The sequence below is a fragment of the Apodemus sylvaticus genome, chromosome 9 (assembly GCF_947179515.1).
Source record: "Apodemus sylvaticus chromosome 9, mApoSyl1.1, whole genome shotgun sequence".
Taxonomy (NCBI): domain Eukaryota; kingdom Metazoa; phylum Chordata; class Mammalia; order Rodentia; family Muridae; genus Apodemus; species Apodemus sylvaticus.
The window spans coordinates 30,547,641-30,564,872 of NC_067480.1; the positions used below are offsets into that span (position 1 = coordinate 30,547,641).

General features: G+C 37.2%; 1 protein-coding gene across 11 annotated transcripts in view; it reads right to left on the reverse strand.

Moving 5' to 3' along the window:
* Positions 1-17,232, reverse strand: part of Mff (mitochondrial fission factor) — a 30,258-nt gene that overhangs the window by 11,219 nt on the left and 1,807 nt on the right. For 5 of the 11 annotated variants that reach the window (XM_052192020.1, XM_052192017.1, XM_052192015.1 and 2 more), the window contains exons 2-7: positions 16,497-16,605; positions 15,554-15,725; positions 14,318-14,538; positions 12,899-13,068; positions 6,028-6,116; positions 4,368-4,442 (exon numbers count right to left, since the gene is read on the reverse strand). In XM_052192020.1, coding sequence (XP_052047980.1) covers positions 4,368-4,442; positions 6,028-6,116; positions 12,899-13,068; positions 14,318-14,538; positions 15,554-15,591 — 593 coding nt within the window. In that variant the 5' untranslated portion in view covers positions 15,592-15,725; positions 16,497-16,605. The remainder of the gene's footprint in view (positions 1-4,367; positions 4,443-6,027; positions 6,117-12,898; positions 13,069-14,317; positions 14,539-15,553; positions 15,726-16,496; positions 16,606-17,232) is intronic. The other 6 variants (XM_052192018.1, XM_052192023.1, XM_052192022.1 and 3 more) reach the window with 2 other exon arrangements.

Below are 17,232 nucleotides of genomic sequence, written 5' to 3' on the forward strand. Positions count from 1 at the left end.
TGAATTAGATGATAAACTAAAACCTCAGAAAACTATAGTTACATTTTGACTGTTTAAATTGATTAGCATAATTTCTGAAACATGTCTGAGAATACAGTGAAGGAAGACAAGGGCTTATTATGATGGGTTATTACGATGGCAGATGAGCACCTATTTCTTGGCTTCTGAGTGACAATAATTGAATTATTCCTTCATGTAAGAGCTGAGATCCACACGTTCTTTTGGTGCACTGACGACATTTAGATGAAACTATTTGTATAGTTCTGGCCTGAATTCTTGGCATCTGTGTTGGTATCTTTAGGGAGCTGTTCAATATTGAAGCCTGAGACATTAACTGGCACAGGAACGTGAGACGTGTTCTTATTACAGAAAGAAGACCATGTCTTTGAGATAGTTACAAGGAGCAAAGCATGAGGCTAATAGTTTTTAATTTTTGTTTTGCTTTTGAGTTAGAGTCTCATTATGTAATCCTGACTGGCCTCAAACTCACAGAGATCTACCTGCCTCTTCTTCAGCAGGAACTAAAAGCATGGACCAATCACCATGGCTGGACTAATCTTACTTTCTGTGTAAAATATTTAAAAGAAAAAAGCAAAACCTTGATGAACAGCTATATACATGAAAAATCTTCTACGTAATATTTTCCCTCAATACACACTAGTCTGGAAACTAAAATTAAAAAAAAATAGGAATTTTTTTGAAAGGATAGTTACTGTCAATTAATAGCCTCAGTTTCAAAAATGAAACAAAATCCCTAACTTTATGAGTAATTTTTAGTGTCTTCATGATCTAAAGAGAAAGGTACAATAAATATAAAAACTGTGCTTTCCAAGGACTACTTAGAAGAGAAAAATCTAAGCCAAATCTTAGTACATACAGAAATTCTAAAACAAAGCCTAATAATGTCAAGACAAACTAAAGTTTTTAGATATCAGTTTAGAAACCGGAAATCTTCTGGAATTTGTGTATGTGTGTGTATGTATGTATGTGTGTGTGTGTGTGTGTATGTGTATATATATATATATATGTGTGTGTGTGTTTTCCATACATACATATCAATGTATAATCACATATATATATTTATATAATATATATAAAATTAGTGTATAATATGATCCATAGGACTTGGCAAATTCTGTAATAAATACCCTAAATAAAATAGTAAAATAGCTGGGGGCAGGAGACCAAGAACAGCAAACAGAGTGGCTGGAGTGTAGTCAGTGTGACCTGCACTTACACATTCTTTAGACATAACAACGAAGACCTGAAGTGTCTCAGTGCGGGAAGCCAGGCTGAGCTCATGCTTGTGATCTGTCACCAGGGACAGGACTGTAGACCTAAGTTCTGGGTCATTATTCACTACCATCCTGGAGATGCTGGGGAGTGGGATGAGGGGGTAGGGTGAGATGAGGCTCACAGGGGACAAGCCCCTAGTCAAGTCACCCTTCTCCTCTGGAGCTGAAACAAAGGGACAGATAGGGTGACAAAGATGGAAAGAGACCAAAAGTGCAATAAAGGAGGAAGGAAATTCTAATGTACATCACCTCTACTGCATCACCTCTACTGAGTTACAGGTTGGGGAAAAATATACTTTTTATTAAGGCTACCAGCAAAATTGGCTAAATTTCATTAAGCAAGTTTTAAATTAGTACTGTTTCTTTGATTAGGGTTAACAACATTTTTGTCTATCATATTAACAATTAACCTAGCTATATAATGAGCAAACTATTCACTTTTAGTAGTTTGAATCATAAGGCAACAATACTAATGGATGGATTCTGAATTTATACTGAAGTTTAATGGATTTTTGTCCATTAAATTAGAAAAAAGTTATTTACTATTTAAATTCAAAAAGTAAGCTGAGGACACGGGTAAGAGCACCCACTCAGCACACGTGAGGTGAGCAGGTGGAAGGGAAGGAAGGAAGAAGGAAAGAAAAAGCAAGAAATGAAAGGAGAAAGAATCTCAAAGCACACACAAGAAATGAAGTGGTCACCTTATAAAATAAACATAAACTAGCTTCAGATAAATGGCAAAGAATGCTCAAGATAGAACAGAAGGTTGGATTCTAAAATAATCTATAGGTACTCATTATATTCCTAATGATGAATTTTAATGCATATTAGGAAAATCGATAAATAAAAAAATTAAAATTAAAAATTTATGTATCTCTTTTAATTCTAAGATTCTATGAGCACATGAAATGTTGATTCAGTCATAAACAAGAAAAAACTTTTATGATCCTTAACCCTTAACTTAATAGAAATATTTATGTAAAATACTAAATAATGACATTAACTCCTGCAAAACAAGAATACTTAAAAAATTTCCCCCAGAGCCAGGGATAAAAGCCAGGGGACTAAACATGCCAAGCAAGCCCTTCTTCTACTGAGCTATAGACTCCAGATCATGACAACAAGTCATTATCAGTATCAATACTATTAAAGATATCTGATCAAATAAAAAAAATAAAGTTTCAAAGATTGGTAAGAAATTTAACTTATCTTTCATCTACACAGCAGTCCTCTAGATACAGCAAAAACAGAACAGGGTTACCTGTAAGCTGATTAATTATATTGTAAGGTGACAAAACTATCTTTTTTTTCTTTTCTTTTTTCTTTTCTTTTTTTTTTTTTTTGGTTTTTCGAGACAGGGTTTCTCTGTGTAGCCCTGGCTATCCTGGAACTCACTCTGTAGACCAGGTTGGCCTCGAACTCAGAAATCCACCTGCCTCTGCCTCCCAAGTGCTGGGATTAAATGCGTGCGTCACCACCACCACCCGGCTGACAAAATTATCTTAATTAGAGATAATAATTTAGTAATTTTTATCTAAATTGGGGAAATAATTTAGCAACTTTAGTACTCCTATATACATTTTACCCCAAAAAATTCATTGAAAAAAACAACAAAGAAAAACAATCGTAAGCACTCTAACAGAAGTAAGCAGTGGGAGGGGAGAAGAGTCTGAGATTTCTCCTCTGTCTTCTCGCTACCAAACCAAGGCTTAGTTACTTGTTTCTATTGTTTAATGTGGACAAGTCAACTACTGTAAAATATAAGAACATACTGTAAGGCATTACGAGAGCAGGTGTTTAAGTAGAGATGGTCTAACATCTCTAAAGTCTAACAGCTTCTGCAGAAGCACTCGTGCTTCCCATGGCATTGCATTAGTAACAGCTCCACCTCATGCTCACAGACTCCTCCACATAAGGGGTAAGTAAACAATGGCTAGTCAACGTCAGATGCAATGACAAGCAGTAACTGGCACAAGCTACAAGTTAAGGGAGGAGAGCTCTCTCCCCAGGCTTTCATCAGAATGATGGTTCTCAAACTGTGAGCTTAATGCTTTTGCTGAGAACTAGCCTCTGAAAAGGCAGTAAACAAACAAAACAAAACAAAAAGCCAAAAAATGTTGAAAAACAAACTATTTCTCTGGGACATTTATGTATTTATGTATATTTTCCCCTGGGACATACAATCCTGACTAACCTGAAACTAGCTATGCATATCAAGGTTGGCCTTCAAGAAACCTACTTTCCTCTGCTGGATTAAATGTGTGTTCACCACACCTGGCCTCCCTAGGACCCTAAATATTAGAGAGAACTGTAACTTGCTGTCCTACAACTGAGGCAGTTTATTGAGTCCTAGTAGCACAGTAACAGACGGGAGCAAGACAGGAGTCACTGGCCACTTGTGGTTTCGTGCTGTATGGGAACAGCACTCTCTGTTCATATGTACGTGCGTGCTGTGCAGGCTGAGTGCTGAGCCTAGAGGCTGGCATATGCTGCTTCAATGTTTACACATCATGCCAAAATGTCCCACTGTCAGGAGTGGGCAGTCATTTTCATACCCTGTTTGCAGTATCTATAGAAAACAAAGGTTTAGTGATTTCAGAAGATGATTCCAAACATAAATTTCTACATGGAAACAAAATAAAACAAAACAAAATCAACTTCAATGACAAACCACATGTACGACTCCATTTTTCTCTGGATTAATATTAAACAAGAAAAAAATGCTGAATGTAAAAACAAGATCTGGATTGTTGACCCTTGCTAAGTGTAATCTGCAAAGAACCCAGAGGCCAACCAAAGCAAAATAGAGAAAACAAAAAAGGATTTGGTCTTTGTGTACAGAAATGATTTCATTTTCCTTTTATCAACATCCCAAACCATATAAAACTTTAGTTGCTCCACCAGCCCCATTTAATAAATTATATACTGACAGTTTGAGAAATCCTGAAGAAGAACTAGAATAGACTGTTAGGGTATTATATGTCAGTTACAGGTAACACAGATTAGTATTAACATAAGCCTGCAGGATTAAAGCAACCCTACTTGGGAAAAGCAGAGCAGATAAAATCTTACGTGTACTCCGGTGCAGAAATCGATGACTGGAACCTTGAAATTTTATTTCTTGGGGCAGAATCTGATCTGTGCCACCTTAAATAATAATTATGCTTCTTTTACATATTCAGCTTTTTTTTATAACAAATAAAATGCTACATGATTCTACTGTCACGATTCTACTGTCATGATTCATTTTGTGCCAACGAGTGACAATAATCATCCTCATAGCCTCTTTACAGTAATTAAGAACACCAAGGCCCGTGTCTCTGCTCATCTGCACTTCTCTTCTCAGGCTGTGGAATAAGCTAGAGTGGAGGCAGACAACAAACAGCTCATGCACAGAGGTCCATAACCAGTCTAAAAATCAGAAGGCTTTAAAGAGAAATTCAATTACTGAATTATAAAATTAACAACGGTACAAGAGTGGGTAAACCTTTATTAATATCAAGATCTTTCTTATTAGACATTTAGAAACCACCATGAAGGCAATTTAAATAAAAAAGAAAATCACGTGTTCATCAACCTCTGGTATTAAGAACTTATACAGCCTTTTCTGTTACCTCCATCCAGACTCAGCCATCAATACAATCTACTTTGTGAAAATGTGATACAATACTGAAGTAACCATGCTTTCGTTTTAATAATACAAAAGGTCAATTATGGGCCTAAACAGCAAGTCACAACTTAAACAGCAGGAAAGCCTACTAAAAGATTCTGTGGCCTCACAGACTGCTCATTACAAGTAGAAAGCATTGAATTAGAGCTGTTTTTTGCCCACATTAACCATACGACTATATTGTGGAGTCTTTTTACTATTTGTCTGGAAACAATTTTAGAAAATTGAGTTTCATGTTTGTTGACATCTGGCATCTAGAAATCTTAGGAAAACCTATTCAATCATTTAAAAAAAAAATCAGGTTAATAATGGTGGAACCTTTCAGACAGTCTTTCATGTAGGAGACATATATTTATTTTAACCCAATTTCTTCCTATGTGATTGTTCAGAATAACTGCAGCTACTATGAGAAACTCTCCATGCAATCAAAGCCCTCACAGATTTCCCTTGCACCCAACATGAGAGAATGGAGTTTCAACAAAGCAAGCAAAAATGTACATTTGAGATATAACCTTACTGACTGGTTACAGATGCCAGGGAGTGTGCTCATTAGGCTTCTTTCAAAGCAAAGACAAAAACAATCTTCTTTCAACTCTGAGTATTCAGGCCCTACTGCCATAAGAGCCCATTCTGCATCACTGTACCCTACAGCCAAGTTTAACTACAGCTTAATATGGTACCCTGGAAGAATGGTAGTTCATTACTTTGTAAGCTTTCAAAGGAGACTGTTATCTCCTGATGTTTTTGAATTCCCAGAGAAGCTAACATGATGTTTGGCATCACAAAGAGTTTCCAATGAATTCATGAAAACTGACCAAAAGTGAATGAGAAAGAATATTCACTTTACATAAAAGTGCCAGACACATAGAAGAGAAACACAAGACAGAAAAACTCTCACAACGAACAAAATTGCCAGATTTTATGGCTATAGAAAGTACAAGTACAAAGTGTTTCCAGCACTGTAAACCAGATTTTAAATACTATGAGAATTATTCAGAAGAGATACGTACAGGCAAGATAGAGAAGAAAATCTATAGTGATACAAAGCCAGGTTCTACTCACATAGAATCATTTCTGACCAACTGTCCATTCTGGCGAACAGCATTTTCACTCATAGAACGCTCTCTTTTTAGCCTGCCAACTGCTCGGATCTGTTAAGGTACAAGCAAAGGGAAGGAAAGGGATTAAATAGTGTACAGGCTATTTTGCATAAAAAACACAAAAGACCCCATTCAAGGCTACTCACAAAACTATAAGGAGCTAAAAAAGCAAACCCAGAAGCAAAGCCTGTTCATTATGGACAGGTAAGACTTAATTTTTCTCCCTGTACTGTGTGTGTGTGTGTGTGTGTGTGTGTGTGTGTGTGTGTGTGTGTGTGTGTGAAGATCAGTCCTATGTCCTGTGGCTTAAACTCAGGTGCTCATGCATATACAGCAAGCTCTTAGTACTAAGGAGCCATTTCCCCAGACACATGTCCCATACTCATTATAATACTCATAAACTTAGGAGTGTTTGCTTCTAAATAAAACCTATTCTAGTTTCTTTTCAAGGAAATATCAATCTTGGTTAGTAAAACTGTCCTTTCCTCTCTATAGAAACTTTTCTATAGAAAACTATAGGAAAAAAAAAACTATAAAAATCTATAGAAAACTTTTCCAGGATACAGTTAATTATGGGATGCTCATTGAGTACCTCACACAGAATGGTATAATATTTTGCATATCTTTCTCTACATCTCTATACTTATGGTATATGTTATTGGTATATAAGGATATAAATGGTGTATAAATAGGAATGACACCTTACTGTTTAAGGAATAATGACCCTCTGAGCCCGGAGCTGATCCTGTGCCACAGGGCTACATACCCAAATAGTGCCAGGGGAGAGCTGTCTCCCTGGAGTGCTGACACACCTGTGAGCACAGGTAAGACCACCACTTCTGTTCAGATTCCTTGCCCAAGAGGGACCCTCCCAGAGCCACCAGGACAGAGGAACCTAGGAACAGTGGGGGATAGGATCTTCCTGGTTTTTGTCTGCACCCTGGAGCTGACCCTGTGACACAGCTCTCCATACCCAAATTCCTCCAGGAGAGAACTGGCTTCCCAGGAGTTCTGACACACAGGCTTGCAGGAGAGACAAGCCTCAGTCAGAGACAGCAAGACCAGCTAACACCAGAGATGTGGAGAGAGGCAAGGACAAAAACAAAAGCAACAGAAACCAAGGCTACTTGGCATCATAAGAAGTCAGTTCTGCCACCACAGTGAGCCCTGGACCCCAACACATCAGAAAAGCAAGACTGTGATTTAAAAATCACATCTCATGATAATGATAGAGGATTTTAAGAAGGACATAAATAACTCTTAAAGAAACAAAGGAGAACACAGGTAAACAGCTAGAAGCCCTTAAAGAGGAAACACAAAAATCCCTTAAAGAATTACAGGAAAACAAAACCAAATAGGTGAAGGAATTGAACAAAACCATCTAGGATCTAAAAATGGAACTAGAAACAACGAAGAAATCACAAATGGAGACAACCTTGGAGATAGAAAACCTAGGAAACAGATCAGGAATCACAGATGCAAGCATCAGCAACAGAATACAAGAGATTGAAGAGAGAACCTCAGGTGCAGAAGATACCATAGACAACATTGACACAACAGTCAAAGAAAATGCAAAAGGCAAAAAGCTCTTTACCCAAAACATCCAGGAAATGCAGGACACAAAGAGAAGACCAAACCTAAGGATAATAGGTATAGAAAAGAGTGAAGATTCCCACCTTAAAGGGCCAATAAATATGTTCAACAAAATTATAGAGGAAAACTTCCCTAACCTAACAACAACAACAAAAAAAGATGCACATAAACATACAAGAAGTCTACAGAACTCCAAATAGAATAGCATGGACCAGAAAAGAAATCCCTCCTGTCACATAACAGTCAAAACACCAAATGCACAAAACAAAGAAAGAATATTAATAGCATTAAGGGAAAAAGGTCAAATAACATATAAAGGCAGACCTATCAGAATTACACCAGACTTCTCACTAGAGATGATGAAAGCTAGTAGATCCTGGGAAGATAGATGTCATACAGACCCTAAGAGAACACAAATGCCAGCCCAGACTACTATACCCAGCAAAACTCTCAATTAACATAGATGGAGAAACCAAGATATTCCATGACAAAAACAATTTACACAGTACCTTTAGACAAATCCAGCCCTCAAAGGATAATAGATGGAAACCGCCAACACAAGGAGGGAAACTATATCCTAGAAAAAGTAAGAAAGTAATCTTCTTTCAACAAACCCAAAAGAAGATAGCCACACAAACATAATTCCACCTCTAATAACAAAAATAACAGGAAGCAACAATCACTTTTCCTTAATGTCTCTTAACATCAATAGACTCAATTCCCTAATAAAAAGACACAGACTAAAGGACTGGATATGTAAACAGGACCCTGTATTTTGCTACATACAGGAAATGCACTTCAGTGTCAAAGACAAACACTACCTCAGAATAAAAGGCTGGAAAACAATTTTACAAGCAAATGGTCCCAAGAAACAAGCTGGAGTAGCCATTCTAATATCGAATAAAAATCAATAAAATCAATGAATAAAATTCAACCAAAAGTTATCAAAAAGGATAAGGAAGGACACTTCATACTCATCAAAGGGAAAAATCTACCAAGAAGAACTCTCAATTCTGAACATTTATGCTCCAAATGCAGGTGCACCCACATTCATGAAAGAAACTTTACTAAAGCTCAAAGCACACATTGCACCTCACACAATAACAGTGGGAGACTTCAACATCCCACTCTCATCAATGGACAGATCATGGAAACACAAACTAAACAGAGACACATTGAAATTAACACAAGTTATGGACCAAATGGATTTAAAATTTCATCCTAAAACAAAAGAAGATAATGTCTCAGCACCTCATGGTACCTTCTCCAAAACTGACTACACAATTGGTCACAAAACAGTCCTCAACAGATATAAGATTGAAATAATCTCATGCATACTATCAGATCACCATGGACTAAAGCTGGTCTTCAATAGCAACAAAAACAACAGAAAGCCCACAAACACAGAGAAGTTAACACTGCCCTACTCAATAATAACTTGGTCAAGGAAGAAATAAAGAAAGAAATTAAAGACTTTTTAGAATTCAATGAAAATGAAGGCACAAACTGGGAGATGGTGGAGCACACCCTTAATCCCAGCACTTGGGAGGCAGAGGTAGGCGGATTTCTGAGTTCAAGGCCAGCCTGGTTTACAGAGTGAGTTCCAGGATAGCAGGGCTACACAGAGAAACCCTGTCTTGAAAAAAATAAATAAACAAAACAAAAACAAAAACAAACAAACAAACAAACAAAAAACCCGAAGACACGAACTTATGGGATACAATGAAAGCAATGCAAAGAGGAAAACTCAGCTCTGAGTGCTTCCAAAAAGAAGCAAATACATCCAAGTGGAGTAGACTGCAGGAAATAATCAAACTCAGGGCTGAAATCGACCAAGAAGAAAGAAAAAAGAACTATACAAAGAATCAACAAAACCAGAAGCTGGTTCTTTGAGAAAATCAACAAGATAGAACCCTTAGCCAGACTTACCAAAGGGCACAGAGACAGCATCCAAATTAACAAAATCAGAAATGAAAAGGGAGATATAATACAGAAACTGAGGAAATTCAAAAAATCATCAGATCCTACTACAAAAGCCTATATTCATCAAACCTGAAAAATCTGGATGAAACGGACAATTTTGTAGACAGATACCAGGTACCAAAATTAAATCGGGATCAGACAAACCATCTTAACAGTCCCATAACCCCCAAAGAAACAGAAGCAGTCATTACAAGTCTCCCAACCAAAAATGCTGAGGACCAGATGGGTTTAGTGCAGAATTCTATCAGACCTTCAAAAAAGATCTAATACCAATATTCTTCAAACTAGTCCACAGAATAGGAACAGAGGGAACACTACCCAATTCATTCTATGAAGCCACAGTTAAGCTGCGTATTCTCCCTTAGAGATGGAATGGTTTCTGTCTAATCAGGAACCTTACACAGTTTCCTTTCATAGAGGACTTCATAAGAGATTTTTTTTCCCCTACTTCTATCATGTTTAGTGTTCCAAATAGATCTTAAAAACTGGATGAGTGCATATTACTTTTAGCTTTAGAAGATATGTATATTTAAGAGGCACTTAACTATTATAGATTATATTGATGACTTAAAACAATTTCAATACTGAGTTGTATATTTTATTAGTTTTTTTAAAGGAATAATGATAAGAAAAACATATGTACCTATTTAGTTTCAGACAGCCATTCAAGGTTGGACTACATAGTACACACAGTTGTTTACACACAAGTAAACAACAAGAAGGACTGGGTGCTAAAGCAACACTGAAGGGAAGCCTGTCTAATCACACAGACATCAGTCTGGGGCCTCCTGTAAGAACCTTTTAAAGTTAACCCAAGAATATGAAAAATATAACACCCCATGATCAAGCCTATTTTATTTATATATTGTCAGTACTGTGTTGGTGGATAAGGATCTGGCTGGTAGGTACCTGCCTGTCTGCCTGCTATAGCAGCCATGGCTGCTTTCTTTAAAGAAGAATAGCTTTTCCACATGGCAGTGGTACACTAACTCATCATTCATGTTTATATGTATACAGGATAAAACCACAAAGACTGTTCTTTTAAAAATTTGCTCTCCTCTGCCTCTGTACTCCCAGCTCCTCTTTGCATGGAGAGGAACTCACATCCATGAGTTTTCTGATTTATGTTTAAGCCACTACAGAACATACTGGATCATTTATCGAGTACCTGGGAGTCTTCGTCATCAGTAAGTTCAGAGATATACTAGAGTGGCTTGTTATATTTCAGGTCAGCTATGGTCTTCTGCTTCTCATTCTCAAAATGGTTTAATCAATTATATTGGGCCACCACAGGATACTGATAACCACCTGCTGCTTTGAATTGCTTGCTAGGTTACCTTTCTGACAGACATCCATAGCTTTCTGTGCTATCTTCAGCCTCCAGGGCCACTGCTTTCTATGTGTGATCTACGTCTGCTTTAGCTGGATACAGTTTCTCCTAATCCTTGATCTCTCTGGCTATATATCTGAAAAAGACTGATGTAGGACTTGGCACCAGTGGATGCCACTTGACAGCTTAGGTTTAAGTTGGTTGAACAAAAGTTCCCTTTCTAAAAACATTCTTTTCTTGTCTTCCAAAATTGGGACATGGCTTACACAGGCCAACTGACATTGCTGTGTTTAGAACACCTGGCACTTCTGGCTATATTTGGGGTTCAGTGCTCTTCTGGTTTATTTTACAAATAGTTGATATTATAGTACTCTTCTTTGAGGTAGGAATAGCTAATTTGGCCGAAAGCTATTGCAACCTGTCTTATAGGGTCTGGTCTCTCTTTGTACTTCAGTGAAGTTTTCAAAAAGCTTTCAGTAGTTATAGCTAATCTTTTCAAAGCATAGTACTGCTTGACAGATAGGATATGAAGGGTTCCAAATCTCTAGCTTGAACATATTTTTTGAGGTATAAAATTGTACAGACATAATCTCTAACTCTTCTTTGCACCTTTCTTTTCATATCCTCTGAATTGGTCTGAGCTGCCTAGAGAAGATCCTTTTCAGATGTAGCGTCTGTGTTAAAGCCTCCCCAGCCGCATAGCTAGATCTACTCTAAGAACCTGGAAAACGGCCATGACTCAGGCACGAAGCTTCAGGCCCTGTTAGTGTGGCTTATCACACAGCTCTTTATTAATTGTATTTTTTTTTTTTTTTTTTTTTTTTTTTTTTGGTTTTTCAACACAGGGTTTCTCTGTGTAGCCCTGGCTGTCCTAGACCTCTGTAGACCAGGCTGGCCTCGAACTCAGAAATTCACCTGCCTCTGCCTCCCAAGTGCTGGGATTAAAGACATGTACCACCACTGCACCACAGCTCAGATTGAATCTCAAAAAATGGTTGCAAGTAAAAAAAAAAATTATGTTACTTGACAATTTTTGACCATAATTAACACTCAAATGTAGTGCTTTTCCATAAGCAAATGTTCAGGATTTTCATATTGGCACCTATGAATACAACTACCTAAACAGAAACTAAGCTTAAAAGACCGGCATGACCCAGGTACTAGGAATCACATCAACCTTGTTTACATGCCTACTCTTTGGAAAGGACCACATGGAAAAATCAAGGCAGACAGAGTGCCAGTTTTGATAAAAATGTATGTCAGCCTATTGTCTTCAAGAACAGAAACTTCAATACTGGTCTCAAATCAATGGCACTGGCAAGACTTTAATTCCACTGTTAATAGCTTTTACATACATTTTACCACCCAATTTACATCAATAGTGGCATCAATGTTACCAATTTAGTGGAAACCTGTCATCAAGCAGCAGGAATGGGTTCTGTCAGGAAGAAACGGTTTTTGTAGCTTTGTTTGCCAGATGATTTTATAACAGAAAGACACATTCATTATTTCCTAGTACAAAATTTCCTTTCCCAGAAACATAGTAGTAGAGCATTTGCCTAGCATGTTCAAGTGCTGGTTCAATCTTCAACACTCCAGAGATCAAAAACATAGCAAGAACTTTGAGGCTCTGTCTGCATCACTGCAGGAGTGACAGTTACAGCTATTCTCCCTGGACGTCTACACGATTGGGAACAATACTTGCTCCAAGATTTTCACTTTCCCACCACAAAACTGCTAAATTAGGAAAACAAACAAACAAACAAACAAACAAACAAACAAAACCAACCAACTTATAGGACCATTTGGGGAATTGTGAAATCAACTAATAATTGCCATATGGAAATCTTCCATCATCTAAGGTTAATGTATACTTAATCACTGAACTCTTTAACTTTCAAACGTAAGCAGTGGTAACTCTACTTACCTCTTCGCTTTGAGGAGTTGGAGTTGGTCTTTCTAAATCCAGGAAATCTAGTGGCCTCTCACTCAGTGTGAGCACTCGTGGTGGTGTTTTCAATGCCAGAGGTTTAAAGGGAGTGGACTGGATAAGGTCAAGATCTGCTGGTCTTGAAAATGAAATGTCTTCATTATTTCCTAGGAAAAGAAAAGAAAAAAGGGTATATGTATGTGTGATTCACAATGATGTTTTTTAATCCTGTTAGATTTGTATTACAACCTACTGACAGCAATAGTTTCTTTTTGACATTTGGTATTTCACAAATATTTTACTATGACTTCTTATCCCTCTGGAACCATAAGTCTAACTAAACTGTTCCTTTCGTAAGTAGCCTGGTCATGGTATTTTATCATAGTAACAGAAAAAAAAATGAACACATGTCTAAAATTATAAGTTAGCGGGGAAATGGATATAAAGCAACTAAAACTCTCAAATGTCACTGACAGGAAAGAAACATGGCACACCACTGGTAATCTGTCAACATCTGAAAAAGTTCAATGTAACTTATTAGACAGCCTTTCACTCTAGAGACATGAAGGTGTTTGTCTTCCTGAAAGTCTGTACGTGAATAGTAATCTGCACTCCATCCTATGAAACTCAGAAAGTAAACAACACAAATGTCCATTATGTGAATGGACAAAGCAATGATAATGTACCCACACAGGATATTATTATTTAGCAGGTAGCTGGAATGAACAGATAATACTTGCAGGAATGTGGAATAATCTCAGAAAGCATCACACTTGGCCAGCAAGCAGAGTCTGCAACTGCAGCACTCAGGAGCCAAGGGGGAAGGGTCCTGAGTGCCTCCAGACTGCATTAAGTCTCTGTCCAGTATAAAAACAAGGCGAAAAGTTAAGCTGGGTTTGGTGGGGCAGGCCTGCACCCTGAGCACTTCAGAAGGCTGAAGCAGAAGGTTGGCAGGTACTGACAGGTCTGCATGGCAACTTCAAGGGCAGTATGGGAAACTCAATCCCTGAATCATGAATGAAAAATGCAGAGAGAGCTGCAGACAGAGCCCAGTGGGACAGCATTTTCCTAACATGCACAGGACCCTAGCTTCAAAGCCCAGCAGGCGAGGAAAAAACATAGAAGGAAAAAATTACTCGTAGCAAAAAAGGCCAGGCCAAGTGGAGTCAAGTGTAGGGCTCCATTACTGGAGATTCTGAGGGACAGACCTATTGTCTATGTACAGAAAGGAAATCCCAATGGCTACAAGAAGTCTTCTGACTAACAACAACATTCTGTATTGGACTGTGGGGTTATATATACTTGTTAAAACTTGTGAAAATACCTTTCTCAATAATATTTTGAAAAAGCTAAAATATTTATAACAATAAAAAACACAAAGATTTATTGGGAGACTTTGAATCAAGTGTGAGGTACCTGTAACCACGATCCTCTCTGGGACTTGCATTATCACACTGGCATTTGGAACTCCATCTTGGAACCCTTGTTCCAGGTCAGCATTTGGTGGTGCTACTTTTAATTTTTCCGGGACCCTCATTCGCTGACTAATACCTTCGGTGTATTCCATTTCGTACTGAATTCGACTAATTTCTGCCATCTCAGCAGCAGTGGGAGAAGGAAATGCTGCCCCACTCACCCTACAGAAGGAAAATGTTAAGATCAGGATAACTGAGTGCTCATGTCAGTCTCCTCTATGCAGTGATGTCAGAACACCTTACAGCAGAAAGAGCAAAAGGAACCCTCTCATCATTTGTGAGTAGAAGGAAAATAAAAGATAAACCCCCCACATTTCTCAACATAATGCTTCATAAAGCTTCTGACTTATCATCTGAAAACAAACCTGAGGATATCGATCAGTTTCTAAAGTATTACACAACTGCAATACAAACGCACACATATAAGCATTCTCTGTGTGCAAGCACATATGCATGCTCCTTGTAGTTAAAAAGCGCCTAAAATAAAACTAAAAATTCCCACTCGGGAGGCTAAGAGCATAGTTCAGAGGTAGAGTGCTTGCCTAACATGCATGAAGCCCTGGTTCAATATCTAAAACTGCAAAGAAAAAAAAATCCTAATTATGTGGAAGACTCTTGCCTGGACTTAAGAGCAGCGCAATCAGAAATTGCCATCGTGCATGAAATAAAGCCTTTCAGCAATGAAAATCAGACTCCAAAGGTAAATAAGGCTAATGCTTAATTTACAAAAAAAAAAAAAAAAAAAAAAAAAAAAAAAAGCAGAGTCCCCTCAAAATCACAAAATGCAAATCAAAACTCCTTACTGCACATGAATCTGATGACTGGGAGCCAATGAATAACAAATACATAGATTATATCAACAAGCTCTTAATGTACACATTCATTTGAAGCGGTTAAATGTTCACATTCTTAATCCATATTTAATTTCACATTTATGCACATAGTTTTGAGAAGCATCAAATATCTTTGAGGGAAAAAATAGTATAATGCATTAAGTGAGCTTCTAAACTGGAGCAGGATCCATGACTCCAGGAAGATGTAGTTGAAAGAATGATTGCCCCCAAATAAAATATGCTAAGAAAAGCATAAAAAAGTATGATTAGCTAATGGCAAGCAGCTTTTAAGCTACTGTCTGTCAAACCTATAATACCAGCTCAACTGAAAAAAAGTCACTGACCTTCCTAGTGATGTCTCACTGCCCGTTTTCATACTCATTTTAACAGAGCAGATACACGTCTACAATAACTATGGACACTGCTACCCTGCAGTTGTTTACTTTACAAACACTTCCCTACAGATCTCAACTGTTTTTGGAGGTGTACATAACAACACGGACACTGCTTTTCCAGCTGTAAAAAAGAAAGAATAAAAATCAGTATTTCAACAATTCATTTTATAAGAGAACTATGAATAAAGGTAGTTATTTACTTAAAATGGCTCCGTTTGAGATACCACATTTCAAATGTTTCTACTGTCAGTCTATGGTACCTCATTAAGTCAGAAAGATGGCTTGAAGCACAGTCCCTATTTCATGATTTTGCAATTAGGGTAAATGAAAATTCCATCATTACATAAATAAATGTGATGTCTGACGGGGAGAAGGATGGCTAACAGCAAACCACTCTAACCGTATTTCAATGTATTTCAATAGGTTATAAAAATCACCAAGAAAATACAAGGGTAAAAGTAAACGTATTTGAGGTTGCCTAAAAATTTGATGTGTAAGTGATAGTTTCCTGAAAAGGAGGCCAAATTACACTAAATTCCCAAAGAAGCATATTGTAAGTCAAAAGCAATCCAGCACCAAAGGCAGTATAAATGTCTTAATTACAGAGTTATTCTGTAAACTAAGGTTAAAGCAATATAGATGTCTTTATCATCGATTTAAAAACAAAAAACAAAAAACAAAAAACAAATCAGAAACATACTCTATACCTTACGAGTACACTCATTGGAGCTGACTGTTAGTGTGCTAAGCAGAGTTGGACTGGGACTGTCAACTAGCTTATTTTATTCTTTTTGCCCAAATGTCTGCTTTTTTTTTTTTTTTTTTAATTAAGGAACTGACATACAGATGGCTTAAAGACTAAGAAAACAGACAAAGAGAAAATGTTACTTACAAATGTGAAACAACAGGCTTGCTCTTTGGCACTATCTGCTTCTGTGCTTCATATTAACTCCTTAAATTGCTCCAATGCGCATGTGCTAGATTGAGAGCCACTTTTATCCCTGAGGGAGAAGAACAGTGACTGAGCAGCTAGATGATGCCATTAAGGACTGAGCCAGAAAATCTTCAAAAAAAAAAAAAAAAAAACAAAAAAAACCAAAAAACAAAAAAAACCAAAAAACAAAAAAACCCCACAAAGATATACAACTTTACACTAAGAAACAAAAGAATAAACAAAGAACTTCAAAAGTACCAAATTTTAATGTCATAGAACAGACTAGTCACCATATAAGGCAGTGGCTCTCAACCTGAGGATCTCGACACCTATGGTTGTTGAGTGACTGTCAGTGGTCATTTTTCTGATATTTACATGAACATTATGATTCATGACAATAGCAAAATTACAGTTATGAACTAGCAACAATAATAATATTATAGTTGGTTACCACAACATGAGGACTGTATTAAGACAATACTACTGCCTCAGTTTTAAGATTTTATATTTCAATAAAACAGATGAGGACCTAATTATTTTTCTTTCTCATTAAAACTATGGTACTTTGGGTATTCTTTGGTAACAAATAAACTTAATTTGGGGCTAAGGTTTTAATCCCATGTTTTTTGTCATTACATGCTTGCTGTATAGCTTGAGATAAATATCCCTCAGACACCTATCTGATACCACAGAT